We start from the raw sequence: 17,404 nt of genomic DNA on the forward strand, positions 1-17,404 counted from the left end.
AGACGATAAGATCCCTGCAGCGATCGTTTGGTGCACGTTCCTAGTGAAAGTCGGGACGCGTCGAGTTGACAACAACTGCACAAGCCAATGCGCTTACCGCTGCAGTCCCGCCGCAACATAACTTAGCCACGCATAGATTCAGCTTCCGCGCAGCTCAGACTACTATGCACCATCACGACAGGACGGCTGCCCGGAAATGACGACGCGCCAGCCCCTCCAAACCCTTCCCCCGCCGTCGGCCAACGTTATCAACACCCGCTACGCCCACCTCCAACGGCCCGCGAGCACCCAGGACGACGTGCAAGATGCAGCTTCCGTCGGGTCTGCGCTGAGCGACCTCGAAAACGATGCCGAGGACGAATTCGAGAAGCGCATGATCCAGAATGCGCGCGACGAGCGGCGGCTGAACCAGGCGCTGGGCAGCAGACCGCAGGCTTTCCGGAAGGCACGCACGCACCCACGCGTCGGGCTGACTCTGGACAACCTGGAGAGGAACAACGCGGTAGCTGGGGCGGATGGCCATGTCAAATTTGAGAGCCCGCCCAGCAGCACCGGGAGCGCGAGGAGCGACCCGGCGATACACGCGCCAGCTACATGGGGGAGGAAGAGCAGGAGCAACCGGAACTGGATGCGTACCATCACGTACGAGGAAGAGCAGCAGCAGACACCCGAGCGAGCCGACGACACAATACACGACCACTACGATGAAGCACATGCAAACGTGCCGCGTCGCTCAGTCGAAGACAGCCCGCTCTCGCACAAGGGCACACCACGCAACGACCAGTCGCAAGAGTGGGACCTTACGTTCGAGCTCAACGAAGCCTCTATGATAGCATCCACGCCTTACATACCACGGAACACTGTGCTAGACGATATACGGCAGAGAGAGATGGAGAGTGTCAAGGAGCAGGCAGCCACTGCCCGGCTGGAGAGAATGCGCCAAGGGTCGCCCGAACAATCGCGCCCGCGGACGTCTTCTGTACGGACGCTAGACACTGTAGATAGCAGCGCGAGAATAACAGATCAGGTGACACAGCCAGCTCCTTCGCCGAAGCGGAGACTGCGCACGCGGACCCATTCGTGGCAGTCCATTGGGAAGGCGCAGCCGGTCACGGGCATCGGCATGGAAGACCCGCCAGTTGCCATGTACAAGAGTGCCGAGAACATAGCTGCAGTAGATCGCGAAGTAGTCGTCACAGCCCAGCCTGTCCCACCAAGACGCATACCGAACCGAAGAGAAGACTCACAGGATCTATTGCGGCGGCTCGCGAGAGTCTCCAATACACCAAGCCCGAGACAGGCAGCACCATCCAGACCGGAATCTGCGCCCCCGGCACCGCTCGACAGCGCACCGCAGACTGTGCTGACCGAGACTACGCAATCTGAAAGCAAACCCGCCTCTGTAGAGGAGACGCCCGTCTCTGCTGAGGGTCCCGATGCGGCAGCAGCGACCTCGACCGTACGGCAAGAGCACAATGAATCCAAGGAAGCTGCGGCAAGTACCGAGCAGGTGGAAGCTACACCAATGCCGAAAGAGCGACCCGCCCTAAACCCGAAGACGCCAGTGGTGACTGGTGCTTGGGTCGATACACCAGGCCCGCGTACAGTACAAAGACCTGCCGTAGCGTCAAGGTCGCGTTCACTTTCACCCAAGAAAGGCAGTCCGCGCAAGCGAAGACCGTCTGAGAAGGCCGAAGAGCCATCCGAAGCCATGCCCTTAGAGCCTGTTCGCCCTCAGCTTCCAAAGTCTGCATTGCAGGCTCTCGTAGACGAAGCCAAATCTCAAGGCAGACGGCCATCAGTCGACTTCGGCGATTCGACCATCAACTCACTCGAAGATCTCATCGCTCCGTCAGGTGAAAGCCAAATAGACGAAGACACTCTTCAAGGCCTTCAGCTACCGACCGAGACTCCTCGTAACGAGGCAGAGCGCCAGCGACAGCAAGAGTTGTTACATCTCCACCGCATGAACGACCGGCTTCGCGCAGCGCGGACCAGCATTCGCGATGCAAGCCGCGGCATGAAGCGCGTCGAAGACCAAGTCGAGCACGTAGAAGAGGGCGAAAACGGCGAAAAAGTCAAAGTGGTGAGTCGTGCATGCCCTTGCGCGATAGACGACCATGTCCAGAACTTTTCCATGTTGAGATGGTGGAAAAGTCTGTTTTGGCAGCAACAATTGAAGACCCTACGCCAGACATCGAACAGTTGGGGGAGAGCGTGGGGCGGGCTCACAGGCTTGAGTATCTTCTTGATAGTCCTTTTCACTTGGTGGATAAGTGAAGAGATTGCTTGGTATGTTGCATCTGTTCTGCCGTTTCGCGTACAGGAACGTTACTGACTAGTCTCACAGCGAGATGTACTGCCAGCCGATGTATGCTTACTCGTCGCCCCACCCATTCAGCGTCAACATGAAGGCTCCCAAGTTCCCCTTTGTCATACCCACACTCATCTACCGGACCTTCGTTCAAGGCTGGTGGGTACCAATATCGTCCTTCTTTTCTTGGATTGCCGCCACCATGTGGAGTTTATTCTTTGGTTTCGAAGAGGCGCAGGCCGTTAATTACAGTGCCAGCCAGACTATCAAAGCTGGGAGCACCATGAGGGAAAGCCACTGGATTAGCGACGAGGCGGCTAAACTTATGGAGGAGAAGGGCTGGGATCACAGCATGTTTGAAGACGAGATTCTGCCCGGGGGCAGGTGACGGCAAGGAATTGCTTTTGTCACAGTCATTCATTACTTTCCTTTTGTCGCATTGATTCAGCGAAGGCGTCTTGTCTATTAGGGCCGCATGTTTGAAACAGGAGTTGGATACGCCACGATTGTATTATTATGATAGCGTCTTGGATATCGCGTGTGAGTAGCAAGGGTCGTGTTGGTTTATCGACTGATCCTTGATCATTGCATAAGAAGAAATTTATCGCATACCTCAACTTCGGCTTTAAGATGCTTTTGTGATCGAGACGGAATGAAGGACTAAGACATCTGCTTCGCATCTTTTTGGGTAGTTCCGCCTGTGTGGCATCAGCCTCGAGTAGCTCGTTGTCTATTCTGTTCAAGCTTGGCCTGCAGTTCTCGGACTTCTTCCTCTTCCTTCTCCAATTCCTGGCGTAGCCTTTCTTCATACGCTTTGGCTTCAGCCGTGATGATCAAGCCTGTACTTGTATCTTCGAGCGCGCAGGCGGGGTCTCTCGGCTCCAAACTCAACGTGAAAGGTGGAGCCCAGTGTTTACTCAACAGCGACCTGGTGGTAGCCCTAATTACCTCATCTACGCCAGTGTAGCGCGCGTAGTCGAAGCCTTTGCCTAGCACATCACTCTAAACGACAGGATTACTCCCTTCTTTGAAAGCTGTTCTCGCTGTTGAGCGTCGATAGTTGGAGGACCATCCAGCAACGCGTCTCCATGGTTGATACTGCCGTTACATGGGACTAGAAGTGCTACCTGATCTTGTACATACTGACGCTGTGTAATAGAAGTATGCCGTCATGTAATCGACGATTAGTCGACATAGGTCAGGGCATGAGTGAACACCTGGGCAGCGTCGACAAGGAACAACGAGGAATATATTCTGGGGTGGTCGCCAGACAGCAGAGTATCGCATTTTGCGATTGCGATATACTATAGTGCTCGTTATGCGATACGCAATGCGGCTGTTGTTGGATGTATCAGTGATGCCGAAAGGCTAGCATCTTGTTGCCCCGCGAGCAGCGGCGCGTCCTCGCAGCACGTGACGTATGGGCTTCCACCTGAGCACTCTCCAAACTCTGCCTGCCCCTCAACTCAAAACCTACGCAAGCCACCATTTGCAGATTGCTCGGCCAGACTCCGATGACGAGCGACCAACGCGAACCGTCGCCTGGGTACTGATACACAATCGCGCCGCTACCCCAGCCCATTGGCGCGCGCTCCTCGCTTCTAGACAAGTTTACATCTGCATCCGGCATGGTGTTGCGGACTTCAAACAGCTGCTAACTCAGACACCCTTGCATCACCCCAGCTGAAACATGCTGATTGGTTTCAAGCGCCGCCCATCCAATCCTCCAACCATTAATAGTTTCCCGGTTCTGGGGTGTCGTTCGCAAGGTTTAGGGGCGGAACACCTGGGACGCGTACCTTGTGGGCTCGAAGTGTCTCAGTATGCCGCCCTCTGTGGGGGCTTGACAGGACGTTAAAAGGTGGAGGGGCTCGCTGCTGCGCGAGGGAGGTAAAAGCAACGTGAAGCAGGTCTAGCAACTTGCGGACGGTGCGGTGTAACAACATTCTTATCTTTCGAGCGCGGGCCGCACACAGTACATTCTCTTCTTGTTCACGACGACGCCGTATTTACGCCGTAATTTGGGGTCGGAAGGCTTACTATCACTCATTCTTTGTCGCCGCCCCTCGTTTCTGTTCGACCTCACTATCTGGCTTGCGCCTACACTACGATCCTTCGGTCATTCCCACGTTCAACGCAAGATCAGTTCTCAAGACGCCAAAATGTTTCTCGCCACAATTAAACTCTTCTCGTTCCTGATCAATCCAGAGTTCTGGGCCAGGACCGGCTTCTTCGTCGGCTACATTATCGCTTTCCTCCTCGTCTTGGAAGTTGTCCGTCTAGCCAGCACAGATGCGAATCGCAAAGAGGTTGAGAAACTTCTAGACGCGTATGCTGCGTCGAGGAGTGACGTGCCTGTAAGAAGACGTCGAGAAGAGGCTGCACCAGTGAAGAAGGTGGTGCAGGTATCCATCGATGAATTGGAAGACATGGAGAGGAGAAGTGTGATTGCCGAGCAGGAAAGACAAACACAAGAACATCAACAGCGGGAACAAGAACGGACACGCACTCCTAGCCCTGCAGCGGCGCGGATACCAGAGTCCAGACATACCGAAGAGAAGCGCAGACGCAGAACGACATCTACATCCGTATCTCCACATGCTACTTCTCAGTCCCATTCACACCCGCAAACCACCTCCTCTTCGAGTCCTACCCGCCGTCTTCGGAAACGCAGCGACACGCTCAACTCTTCCAGCAGCGCAGAGGCTAAGGGCACTGCCGTACGGAGGCGCAGGGAAACTTCTCCCATAGAGTCTAAGACACGGGAGTCGAGGCATGCGAGTCCAACACCAAGATCGAGAAGTAAGGAGGCCAAGATACTAGGTGGATCATTGGGCAAGATGCTGAGGAGTAGAGGCTGAAGTTGAGCGGAGAGTCCGAGACGAATTATGTATAACCTTTTATGCTACGTAGGCATGACTTTACGAGTAGATGTAAATCTTCGAAATGTACAAAATTGGGTATCTTATCAACGCGTTCACGAACCCCAATCATGCTTCCTTTTTGTCTATCCTGAAATTCGACGTTAAGTCCAGCCTATGCACCTGCCAACCCATCCATACCCCCAATCTCCTTTTCAAATACCTCGAAGTCCACTCCTTCGTCTTCGAACATCTTCTTCACCTTCTCGGCGGCAGCTATCTGTCGCTCTTGCGTGAAGCCACCCGGAGCGTTGCTTTCGTACTGGATGAGCTCGACCCATCTGAAGAACAAGCTCTCCTTGCCCATGGCTGTGAGCCGGTCCTTGAACTGTATGACCTTGTCCCTCGCTTCGGTTTCCGAGCCTTCGTCGAGCTTGGCGCATTCCCAGACGGCCCATTGTCCGTTCTCTGCTTCAGGGTCGCCGACGTAGACGAAGACGCATTTGCGGAGGTGGTCGAGTGTGATGTCCTTGCGATCGAGCAGTTGCGTGGCAGCAACCATGCCAAAGAAGTCCAGGTCGAAGTCTGAATCCATCAACAGATATCCCGTCTTCTCCCTCAACCTCGTCTTGTCAACCGCGGGCAGAACTCTGGTCTTGAAGAAGGGATTATCCGCGCCTGCACGCCCACTTCCACCTTCAGCCTCCCCAAGCAGGTCCTTGGCTCCCCATCCTCTGCTGACCCTCACATATACCTCCTCGTCCCTAAAGCCCACATTCCACCGCCAGCTCACGGGATTGCCTGGCTGCTCAATGAAGAAGGTGAACGGCCAGAGCGCCACGAACCGGAAAAGTAGGAAGTCCAGCATGAACATTGCCATGCGCTTTCCTACCCTCCATAGCAGAGTTGCCCAAGACGTGCCTGCCCAGTATATGGTAGTCTCATTGTGGTTTCCCATGACGGACATGAGGATGGCCCAGTAGTGAGGCCCGATGACGTACAGGCGCCATAGTACGAGCGCGGTTATGGCCGTGTTGAGGAGGACTGGGACGCCGAATATACGCCGCTTGAACCAGGCTGGATGCACATCGACATGTGTTATGTAAACGAGCGAGCGGTCGAAGGTGGACAGGAGCGTCTCGAGTTCAGCCGGGGCTGCGGTGAAGGGCTGTGGGATGGCTTTCTTGGACTTTGTGCCGGCGGACTTGACCGCGCGTTGTTTAGTCTTGGGCGGCATGGCGAAGGCTACGAAATTGCGGAAACTACGACGGGGTTTGGAGGAAGCATTGGCCGAGATTACGATGTGCTGAACGTTGTGGTTGGACACACGCAACGTCGAGCTCCAGCATCATTCCGATCAGTTTCACCGTTCCGAAAATCTGGGGTAGCTGCCATCCGCCACACCACACCTCGAGATATCCATTCTCAACCTCAACTGCTCCTTTTCCCTAGCTTGACACACGCTCGATTCGCTCCTTTATGCAAGTGCGACACCTTATCTCTCAGCCTCCTCTAGGCTTTCACATGCGACGTCTATTTCAGGGCAAAAGCAGGTCGGCCTTTGTTCTGCAAAACCCCCCGATGGACGCATCATTCAGCACCGTGCCCAAGGCAGTGCCCTGTCCCGGTTTGGGTTCATCTGGGTCGGACCTCGTTTGACGTTTTCGCCGACCATCCACTCAGGAACTGCGTTCTGCTGATCTCCGGCATCACTGAGGAGACCCGGTACTACCGTCAGCCGTCGATAACGTCAACATGAAGGCACCTTATTGAGGCACAGTTGACTGCGGCGCAATGTAAGCAGTGTTCTTGGTCATGGAAAACGTGTTGTACATTCTTCAAGATGCAAGAACACCTATACACCGCAGAAAGGAGACTGAATGAGAAAAAGCATACTATGCGTTGAGAATAGCAAACGTTAGATCTGCGGAAAGATCGCTCGCGTACCACGGGTGCGGTAGGTATCCACTCACCGCAGAAGCCGGTAGCCCCAATCCAGTGAGGCCTTGTGCTGCCACATCTAGGCACGGCTGCGGATAGGCCGGGCACGTCGTATGGAACGACCGTCCACCCAATTGGATTGGACATGGTATGGTTATTGCATAGTCGTCATCTAGTTTGCTTATCTGGGTCAGCCGCTGCTCTGCTCTAAGCGATGCATACTACCGTTTAGACTGCATCAGTCGCGTGGCAGTAGAACCTGATATACACCACCTCGTTCCCGCCTCCCAGGTAGAGTTTTTTGGTTCTCTCCAACCTCCTCTGCAGCAAACGTTTCATACGTCCAACATCAAACGGGCAAAGATGTCGCAGCAAGGAACCCAAGGACCTCCAGTGAGTGATGTCAATTCCAGCCTCCTTCTACGCGCAACTAACCATGGTCAGTCTGGAGCTTCTGGGCAAGCCAGTCGAGGCCCTCCATATGCGCCCCTCAATGCCGGCCTGGGTGGAACCCCTGCCATTGTGCCTGACGTACCTCTCGCCATTGTCTTTCTCATACTCTACCTGATCTTTGGCGTTATCCACATCAAGATCTTCAAGGGTAACAAGCATCGCGGGCACAAGTTCATCTTCAATGGCGCTATACTCGGTAAGTCCTTTCAGTCCTATTGACTAGTATGCACACGGCTAACACATTGCAGGTCTTTGCAAGATCAGAATCATCACCATGTCCCTGCGGATAGCATGGGCCAACTATCCCAGGAACATCGGACTCGCCATCGCGGCCAATATCTTCGTCTACATCGGTACCATCATCTTGTACGGAGTGAACTGGTTCTTTGTCCAACGTATTGTCCGCTCCCAGCATGCGCGCCTAGGATGGTCAACGCCGTACCGCATCTTTCACCGAGGCGGACTGGTTCTGTTGGTAGCCACTCTACTTATGCTCATCATAAGCCAGATCTGGCAGTTCTTCACACGCGACCAAAGCAAGCTTACTGCTTTCCACGACCTATTCGTCCTCGCTCAGACATATTTTACGATATTCTGCTTTGCGCCAGCTGTCCTAGTAGGCATCTCGCTCCTCGTTCCTAGGACAGAAGTTGAGAAGTTTGGCGCTGGTCGACTGAGGTACAACATCATCATCCTCCTCATCTCGGTGTCTGTTCTCTCCATCGGGCAGATCTTCCGCTGCGTTCTGGCCTGGATTCCAGGAACCCCATTGATTGATGTACAGCGCGACGTCATCAAGCTGCCGTGGTACCTGACCAAGGGAAGCTTCTACTGCTTCAATTTTGTCACTGAGATCCTCGTCATCATCATGTTTGCAGTGGTTCGCGTCGACCTACGTTTCTACGTGCCAAATGGGGCCAGGAAGTCAGGTGACTACTCCAGGAGCCGCGTTGACTTGCACGACGAGAACGAGAAGAATCTTACCGTACCCCCGCCCACTCTGGCTCACCCGATGGCCCACCCCAACGACTCAAGTCAAACGCTACACAGATACCAGTCTTCCGTGTTCGAAGACACCCAGACACTGGCTGATTCACTACAATACCCTCATTCGACTCTAGAAGTAGACAACACAGGTAGCTGGAAGGTCAAGCGTCTCTCGGGCGACTCATCGAGAAGCCGCCACACTACCATTTCTTTCGCAGCCTCATCTAAGACAACACTAAATGACAAGGCTTCGCGCCCCGATATCAATGTGCCGCCAGTTCCAGAACTGCCTGCTGAATGGCCATTGCCAGCTTCCACGCCACCGCCGGGTGCAAGTTCTGTTCTGGAGCATACAAATCCGCCATCGCGTCGGGGCACCCCGCAACAACAGACATACGAGCTTGAACATCACCAATTGAATGAGTTCGATGTAGGCGATGCGGTTACCGACGCATTGGCCAGGTTGGAATCAAACAGTGACAGACGTAGAGCCAACCCTTCGACCCCACCTCCGAGATCTCATTGCAAAACGCCAGTACCGGTTTACACTCCTACTATGCCATCTAAAAGTGGAAGTGTTTCGCCATCCCGAAAGACCAGGAAGCGCGTTAGTTTCCCGCAGACAGAGGTCATCCGCAGCCGCGCAAACAGCGCCAATTCTCAGGGTGCAAGAACCCCTGCTATCGAAGAGATCCCCGAACTCCCGATCCAGAAGCCCTCCGAGTCATCAAGACCAGCTCATCGAACTGGACCGACAAGGACACCTAGTCTGGAAATTATCTCATTGTTGAACCACATGAGTGGCGATTCCACTCGCATCCGAGACGCATCACTACAGCGAACACGCGCCACCTCAGTCGCGGGATCGGACGAACCTAAGACTCCCGCTTCTTGCGATCTTACTCGACAGACAAGTTCAAAGTACAGTAATGATAATAGCAGCGCAACAAGCTCCGAAGTGCGAGAGAAAGAACTCGCGAGGGAGGAATTCCGTCGCTTCAGCTCAGAGGCACCGCACAGATAGGGTTCGTCTCTTTGAGCAATACCCACGAACTCACGACTTTCCTTAATCTCTAATGGCTTGTCCATCATACATTCTTGTTTTGACCGGCGTCTGTAGCATGTCGTACCTATGGTACGCTACGCGCACATTGGTCCACACATCGTCCCACTCTCTGGACGCTTCCCTTATTGTACATACTTACAACTCAATCCTGAGTATTTCCTATACAAGTATCTTAGGCGTTTAGTGCTATTAAATTGAAATTCTCATGCTGGTTGCCTAACGGCACGGCGTATTCCACATATCCGCTCCGGTTCTTTGTCTCCACCCGATATTTCAGGCAGCAACATTCTTGTAACCACGATTCGTTCGTGACGCTAAACACAGTCCGCAGACATTTTGAGTATCGTACATATGCAAAATCATATAGGAAGTTGCAGCGGACCGGCAATTGAGTCACCATCCGATGCGTTCAAACTAAAGTGAGTATATGTATAAGGTAGCTGAAGGCAGTGAGCAACTTTCCGTACCACCAACCAGCATCACAGTTTCAGTTCCATCTCAAATTTGACAGTTCAGCAACAATGTCTTCAACCCAAACCCCCATCCGCGTCGGCGTCCTATACGAGGGAACGCAAATGACAGACCTCGCCGGCCTCGACCTCCTCGGCAACCTCACACCCCAAACCATCAACCTGATCATAGCCATGAACCCACAGTTCGTGTCCATGGCACCCCATGCCATCCCCATGACCTTCCTCTACATATCATCTACCATGGACCCTGCCCACGTAACCCCAGACATGTACGTGCGACCCACGCACACCTACGCAAACGCCCCGCGTGACCTCGATATCCTGCTTCTCGGCGGCCCGAACCCCGCTACTGTCCACGAAGAGAGTCTGGTATTTTTGAAAGAGGCGAGTAAGCAGACGAAAGTCATCCTTACCACGTGCACGGGTGGCATGTGGTTGGCGAGGAGTGGGGTGTTGGAGGGGAGGAAGGCTACGACGAATAGGGTCATGTTGGGGATGGCGAAGAAGATGTTTCCTGGGACAGAGTGGGTGGATCGTAGGTGGGTTATTGATGAGGGGTGGTTTGATGGCGCGGAGATCTGGACGGCGGGGGGTGCCGGGTGTGGTAAGTTCATTCCCCTTCGATGCTGGAGTAGCTTGAGATGTACGTTTGCTGACTTCAATGCAGGTATCGACATGTTCATTGAGTATACGTACCAGAACTTTGACAAGAAGATGGTGGAGTTTGGATGTGTGGGGTTGGATTTCGACTTTGAAGGGCGTAGCGAGTTTTACAAGGGAGCGCTGCCTGATATGACCATGGCCTAAGGTTGTGAGCTCTTTAGAAGGGCACTTCAGCTTCATATAAGCTTTTGAATGAATATATGTAGCAGTTTGGGTTCCATCATGCCCCGATTATGAGATCGATGGACGACATCGTAAGCTTCCACGCTCGATTTGAACAGAGAGACTAAATACGTTCCATGTCTTTGATGGCTGCCTTTTTTTGAGAATAAGAAAGGTTGGAATTGGTGTGAGCAAGAATCAGAAAGCCAGATCCGAATTGATCCATTCCTCGATGCGCTCCACAGCACTATAGCGACACGTCCTTTGTTTTTTTCCACTTCTCATACATGGCGATACAGGTCTCGATCGCCTTTTCTCCCATCTGATCATAATGTCAACATGTATCACTTTTTGTTCCTATTCTCTGTGACAGTTGCATTCCAAACTTCACATCAGAGTTTCACCTTTGGGTTCTGTTGCAAATCAGGTAATACCGAGGTGATTTTGTAGAAGCTACGGGTGTATAAGCTACTGAAATAATGAAGAGCCACAGGAAGGCTCATGTAGCTTGTTGTCGAGAGTTTTGAGAAAGCCTGAAAGCACAGTATCGATCCACTTGAATACCATTTGAGAGGCAGAGGCTAAAGTCCACACGGAGAAGGGAATTCACATTGTTCTGTTTGCTGTGTTTTGGAGGAATACCGGCGGAACACACACGTCGTCATCGAGTAGTTTTTGGTGATGAAGATGAAATGTCAAAGTGTAGAAGACTTCCCAGCCATGAAAGCGGAGATGACGTCTTTTGTACTCCAGCTAAGCCTCCTAGTAGCCCATGAATTATTGTAAGACTATTTTCGGGTAATGTCAGTCCACCGAGATTCCAAATCCATGTCCATGGTTGCTTTCGTTTTTTGAACCACAGCTTCAATCGATGCACACAGCAATTGCGACCACAGCCACCAACATCCGAATTTTCCAAAATCGTTTCAGAATAGTACCTCATGTAAGAATCACGATAGCGACCAACATGAATAGTAGTCGCAGTTTTTTGAGAGAAAAAGCAAAGACAAATGTTCGTCTCCTTGGGTAGCTGTTGATAAAAAAAAAAGAGTAACATTGGGAAGATCAGGCAAAGACATGGGGTCTTTCGCTGGGGTTTTGAGGCAATGATAACACCGGGCAACTCCATGACGTGCTCTCGATACTTTTTTTGAGCTTTTTGGAAAAGAGGCCGAGTAAGCAGAATGATAGAGAGTTAGAGTAGACAGACACAGATATAGTTTATATACCCTCTAGCGCATTGGCGAATATTGTGCATAGTCGTGATGATGGTGGTCATCACCATGTTGCTTGCAAGTGGCCATGAAGACGCTTGGCACATGGGTGCTATGCTACAACATGTTCGGCTTCATTAGCATTCTCCATTTTCCCATACTATGTACTTGGTATACGAGCGTGCAATATCCATGTCCATCTAGTCGTACAAGGACTTCCAACTCAAAAGAGGCGCCGCATCTCCTTTTCCCACTAACATTACTTTGCCGCTGTTACCACACCCTCATATTCTCGACTCGCTATGTAATCCAGGGTGCGCTGGAAGTGTTTCCTTGGGTTCTCGAGCGAAGAAGCGTTTTCGTTGGATTGTAGGTTGGAGTGAATGAGCTCGATGAGACCGTTGAGGTATTTCGTCGTGACCTAGTAATCGTTAGAAAAGCTTCGGAGTTTGCAAGATGGCAACTTACAGCATCGTTTTCTTGGTCGAAGTAGTAGACGTATCTGTTCAAAATCTCGACAAAGAGCTCGACTGAGACCGCGGCATCCATGCATGCGTCGGCCACACGGAGAGCACGTTGTAAGCACTCAAGCACTCGCTTGCCGTCGCGGTACAGCTATACTAGTCAGTACTGGTTTCTTGAAAGTCGGGTTGGGTTCACTCACGTTCTTCGGGTCCTCCTCGCCTAATGCCCTGATCTCAGTCGCCCACCACAGGTGACTTGCGAGGTACACTGCGCGACACTGATCCGGCTTCTTGAGCAGCTTGCTTCCATGTAACGCGCACTTCGTGATCAGGGTATCGTAATTCTCCTTGCCGAAATTCCTCGTTGTGTGTAGGCCACTCGCAATGACACACACAGCCTGGAACTGCGCTCTTGAGTCGCTGATGGCCTCCTCGTATATCGTAAACGCCTGCGCGAAGAACTCGTATGCGACCTCTTCGAAGCCGTTCTGATCTGCGACTTGACCACAGGCGATGAAGAGGCGGAGGGAGAGGTCTGCGGAGCCAGTAACGCGGGTGTAGAGTGTCGACAGTGTACTGTGCATGAACTTGTAGAGAGCGGATGATTGTGATTGCCAGTTGTCTTCGAAGTGTTCGCGCTTCTTGTATTGCCGAGCGAGCTTGAGTGATGCTGTGATGATGGCGGGGGATGTGTACTTGACGCGCTCGTTGCCTTCGGCGAAGGACTTGCGTGCGGCTTGGAGGAGCTTGGGAGTTGTTAGTACGTACTATTGTCTGCACGTTGATTGAACTCACCTTGAATTGGGTATCGTTGTCCTTGCCGCGAATGAGGTGTACTATCCGCGCGAGCCATCCCTGCTCTTCTATCGTCTCTTCCGTCTCCTGTGCCCGTCTTTGAATCGGTCCTCCTGGGTATCCCTGCGCCTGCTGGATGCCTTCCCGAATGAGAACCTTCAAGATCTCCAGCACACTCTCGAGGTTCTCCACGGATGCGATGTAGGTCTGATTCCGCATCAGACTTCTTGCGACTTCGCCGGCCACGGCTCTCCGAGTCGGGTATGGTTGTGAATGTAGCAGAGGGATGAAGTTGGGTAATGCGAGCGCGGTAAAGAGAGAGATGTAGGTCTTGATCGGCGAAAGGAGGAGGCTGAGGATCTGGCTTTGAGTTGCTTGCGAGTGCAGGTCGGCGCTGTTGGCGTATTCGGCGACCTTTTGATTCGCAAACGTCAGGACTTGGTCGATGTAGTCGAGTCTCTCGGGGTAGATGTTCCTGTGAATGTTAGTATCGTCGCTATTTTAGGAAGTATGCTGGGACGTACAAGGCGAGATTTGCTAGCGACACCAATAGTCCGATCGTATCTTGTATTGGTAGCCGCTGCATCTTGACCAGCGTCTGCACCTGCTCATGGAAGATCTCGAACAGCTTGACATTGTTTGGTATGCCGCGTCTCTTCTCAATATCGCCATCTGTCTCGGTCGCTGGGGTCTCGTCGTTCTCGGCGGAGGTCTCTGCGGGTTTCGATGCCTCTTCGGAGTCTTCCTGGGTGCTTGGTTGCGTCTCTGAGGGTTCCTCTGCGTCTCCGTTCTGCTGCGCTGGCGCTGATTCGGGTTCGGCGGCCTTCTTTTCCTTTGCTATCCGCATTTGCTCCATGAGTTGTGCTATTGACTCCTCTTCCGTCTTCTTGCGCTGCTCTGGGCTTTCCGACTCGGCTTCTCTTTGCGCGTACGACGACAATCGATCCATGAGGCCGACTACGATGGCTTTGACATTTACGTGGGGATTCAGGCGTGCGACGGCGGAGAGGAACTGGTCGAGCGTGTGCAGGTGGAATTCGTCCGGGAAGACCTGGGTGACAACTGCCGCGGGTTAGTGATATCCTGAGATCGGCAATCCGATACATACCCTCGAGGAGGTATTCCTGGGCCAAGACATCGCGACATTGCACAATCTGCTCCAGCAGCGGGTTGAGGATCTTCTTGTAGTTGTCCAAGTCGACCAGCTGGCTGAGCCTGACCAGGTTGCTGCCCACGAGGAGCTGCAGTTCCTGGCGCTCCTTGGTCCGCTGCTCGCGCTCCCTGGAATGACCCTGGTGCTGCAGGCGCACCCACAGCTTGTTCATCTCGACAAAGTTGGTCAGGATGAAGCTGATGGAGTCCTGGAGATTGCCCTCGGGCCCCTCGCTGTCGCCCGACGGGAGGCAGTCGCGAGCCTGGCCGGCCAGATAGTAGCGCAGGAAGAGGCCGCGGATGGGGTGCTGGACGCCGCGACTCATCTCCATCATGTCCTTCATGATCTCCTTGACGGGGGCATCCTCAATGGCCATGTAGACGGTGCCGACGGTGACCATGAGGTACAGGCGCGGGATGATGTTGCCGGCATACTGGACGAGTTCGTAGAGGTCGGCGAGGTGGTTGACGGGGTGGTTCTCGCGCAGGTAGACGGAGAGATGGCGCAGGGCATCGAAGACGGCCATGTACAGCTCGTAGTACTGCTTGGGGCCGAGGCTGCTGGTGCGCAGTTCCGACACGAGGGTCGAGCTATCATGGGGGTCATTAGCATACACACATGTTATACGTAGGGAGTGCGCGTACCTGCACTTGAGCGCATCCATCAGCTTGCCCGGCGTCTCGAGGCAGCGCCGCATGAGCATCGTCTGCTGGCGCACCACGGCCAGGGCATCTTCGAGCAGCCGGGCCTGGTCTTCTACGGGGGGCGGCGACGCCATTGTGAGCGAGAGAGGCGGATCGTCCGGGGGTGTGGAGAGCTCGTCGTGGATACGCACCGCCGCCTTGGGTGTAACCGTTCGCCAAGCACGCAGGGATGCAAGCTCCCCTTCGACCTGCGTCATCACAGCATCCACCACCATCACTCTGCCATGTCAAAACTTGGGCTTGTGCATGCATCTATTATTTAATCTATTGGTACATCGGTATTCGTCTCACAGACGTGTCTAATCTTCATAATATAACTCCTCGCCGTACTAGGCTGGCTTCCGGCCATTATTCGTATATCGTAAAACACAGGGAGAAAGGAACAGGCGGGTCGAGCCAGTCTGCCGCCAAAGCAAAAACACCAAAGAAGCCTGGACCGCAGACATCACGCAGCTAGCTATGGTGCCGGAGTGACAGCTGCAGCGGCTTCGAACGTCTTCACGCGGTAATGCGTGTGCCACATGCCATCATCATAGTACTCCGTGGGGCCATTGTCTGGCGATAGCGTGACCGTGACGAAGATTGGCTTCGGCGTCTCGACTGGCGTTGAGATGCTGCTGGAAGACAAGCTCGAGATCGTCGGTGTTGCAGTTGATGTTGCTGAAGGTACCGATGGGCTAGGAGTTGATGTACTTTTGACGGATGATGTTGATGGTGATGTGGGTGTTGGCGTGGGAATCGACGAAGCCGGTGTAGGTGTTGACGATGACGACGACTTCAAGACGCTGCTTGAGCTGCAGCTAGATGACGACGCGGGCGCCGGTTGAGGCTGGACGACAGTCGCAGTGACCTCTTGGGTGACAGTCTGTGCCGGACCGACGACTTCGACCGTCTTCGTCGTCTTGATCACCGAAGTGGCTGTTGCGACCGGGGTCGAGGCGTCTCCGCCGACATTGACAACCGAATAGCTCTTGTTGCGTGGGACAATCTCGCGGGGCTTTGACGGGTCCAAAGGCCGTCCGGTAGCCAGTGTCGAGAAAAAAGCGGCCAGTGCCAGAGTCTGAGCGTTGAGAAGCATGGTATCGAAAGGATTGGGATGGTTTATTGACTGCGCCGTTGATAGTCGTGTACACGTGTTGAGCACGGCTTCAGTGTGGGTATGCGCTGGCAGAGGACAGTGTGGGAACCACGATGTAGGTATCCGTTTATTAGATCCATAGCTGCTGTCGTGCTGCGCAATTTCTCGAGGGCTGGAAATGTGGTGGTTGGGTGATGGCTGGTCGTGCACGGACCACGGCTCCTGCGACGCGAAGCTGGCAGACGCGACAGGCTGGACTCATCCAAACTCTTGACCGTCAAAAACTTGGAACTTTGCGACCCATGTAGCATGTTGTTATCTGTCGCATCACATGTCAATGTCGGGTAATCGATACAATTATAACGTTAATTAGTTCAGCGCTGTCCAAAGGCCCCGTTACCCGGCATCTCCTGCGGCGGCCTCTGGTTCAGCGCCATTTCCTGAGGATCCCGCGTTCCCTGCGCTTCGACCATTGGACCACCCTGGAACTGGTTCCCATACGGATTCGCGTTCATCTCTTGGTAGTGTTGTGACTGGTAATGAGGCTGCTTGTCCTGAGCCTCGACCTCACTCCTGTATGCCATGCCGTCCACTTCCTGGCCCTGCCTCATCCAGGACTGCGGCGGATCCGTCTGTTGCATCCTCGGTTGCATCAGAGCCGATTGTATTTGCGCCTGCTGGTTGATCTGTCGCGAGCGTTTCTTGCTATGTCGTCGGAAAGCCCAAAAACCCAGGCCGGCGAAGAGAAGAAACAGTCCTACTCCGACACCCACACCAATGCCGATCATCCTTTGTTGCGCGTCGACGGCTTTGTCTGATTTGATGTCAGTCAAGTTAAACGGCTGCAAATTCGGAGGTCGGACTCACCGAAGGTGTCTTTCATATCATTTCGGCTGGCATCTGGCGTCATATTAGAGACTCAAATGTGTGAGGGAGGCAGGCATACTGACCGAAATCGCTACTTGGATTAGACATACAGACTAAGCTTCCGGATGAGTCTCTTTCGCAATCTGAAATCGATACTGAAGTTGGGAAGGACATGAAGAAGGGATGGGTATAATCCCTTGATATACAAT

At 53.4% G+C, this 17,404-nt stretch overlaps 8 protein-coding genes across 8 annotated transcripts; 5 read left to right on the forward strand and 3 right to left on the reverse strand.

Annotated features, from left to right (window-relative positions):
• Positions 1-196: 196 nt before the first annotated feature.
• Positions 197-2,702, forward strand: J4E92_005883 (uncharacterized protein; the record flags this gene model as incomplete). The annotated part of the gene is made up of 3 exons (XM_051497259.1): positions 197-2,086; positions 2,195-2,292; positions 2,351-2,702. 3 exons carry the CDS (start codon positions 197-199, stop codon positions 2,700-2,702), a joined length of 2,340 nt encoding a protein of 779 aa, XP_051352919.1.
• Positions 2,703-4,476: 1,774 nt separating this feature from the next.
• On the forward strand, positions 4,477-5,024 carry J4E92_005884 (uncharacterized protein; the record flags this gene model as incomplete). Its single annotated transcript, XM_051497260.1, has 2 exons — positions 4,477-4,671; positions 4,881-5,024. The coding sequence occupies 2 exons, from the start codon at positions 4,477-4,479 to the stop codon at positions 5,022-5,024; spliced, it is 339 nt and encodes a 112-aa protein (XP_051352920.1).
• Positions 5,025-5,350: 326 nt separating this feature from the next.
• On the reverse strand, positions 5,351-6,412 carry J4E92_005885 (uncharacterized protein; the record flags this gene model as incomplete). The annotated part of the gene is made up of 1 exon (XM_051497261.1): positions 5,351-6,412. One exon carries the CDS (start codon positions 6,410-6,412, stop codon positions 5,351-5,353), a length of 1,062 nt encoding a protein of 353 aa, XP_051352921.1.
• Positions 6,413-7,479: 1,067 nt separating this feature from the next.
• On the forward strand, positions 7,480-9,580 carry J4E92_005886 (uncharacterized protein; the record flags this gene model as incomplete). The annotated part of the gene is made up of 3 exons (XM_051497262.1): positions 7,480-7,509; positions 7,561-7,765; positions 7,818-9,580. 3 exons carry the CDS (start codon positions 7,480-7,482, stop codon positions 9,578-9,580), a joined length of 1,998 nt encoding a protein of 665 aa, XP_051352922.1.
• Positions 9,581-10,143: 563 nt separating this feature from the next.
• J4E92_005887 (uncharacterized protein) lies at positions 10,144-10,902 on the forward strand (the record flags this gene model as incomplete). Its single annotated transcript, XM_051497263.1, has 2 exons — positions 10,144-10,699; positions 10,763-10,902. 2 exons carry the CDS (start codon positions 10,144-10,146, stop codon positions 10,900-10,902), a joined length of 696 nt encoding a protein of 231 aa, XP_051352923.1.
• A 1,491-nt stretch (positions 10,903-12,393) lies between these two features.
• Positions 12,394-15,324, reverse strand: J4E92_005888 (uncharacterized protein; the record flags this gene model as incomplete). Its single annotated transcript, XM_051497264.1, has 7 exons — positions 12,394-12,555; positions 12,603-12,749; positions 12,799-13,344; positions 13,394-13,868; positions 13,918-14,455; positions 14,502-15,136; positions 15,191-15,324. The coding sequence occupies 7 exons, from the start codon at positions 15,322-15,324 to the stop codon at positions 12,394-12,396; spliced, it is 2,637 nt and encodes an 878-aa protein (XP_051352924.1).
• Positions 15,325-15,758: 434 nt separating this feature from the next.
• On the forward strand, positions 15,759-16,077 carry J4E92_005889 (uncharacterized protein; the record flags this gene model as incomplete). Its single annotated transcript, XM_051497265.1, has 2 exons — positions 15,759-15,764; positions 15,787-16,077. 2 exons carry the CDS (start codon positions 15,759-15,761, stop codon positions 16,075-16,077), a joined length of 297 nt encoding a protein of 98 aa, XP_051352925.1.
• A 625-nt stretch (positions 16,078-16,702) lies between these two features.
• J4E92_005890 (uncharacterized protein) lies at positions 16,703-17,238 on the reverse strand (the record flags this gene model as incomplete). The annotated part of the gene is made up of 2 exons (XM_051497266.1): positions 16,703-17,142; positions 17,196-17,238. The coding sequence occupies 2 exons, from the start codon at positions 17,236-17,238 to the stop codon at positions 16,703-16,705; spliced, it is 483 nt and encodes a 160-aa protein (XP_051352926.1).
• Between the last annotated feature and the right edge of the window lie 166 nt (positions 17,239-17,404).

The sequence above is a fragment of the Alternaria infectoria genome, assembly GCF_024043175.1.
Source record: "Alternaria infectoria strain BMP 0036 chromosome Unknown scaffold_8, whole genome shotgun sequence".
NCBI lineage: Eukaryota > Fungi > Ascomycota > Dothideomycetes > Pleosporales > Pleosporaceae > Alternaria > Alternaria infectoria.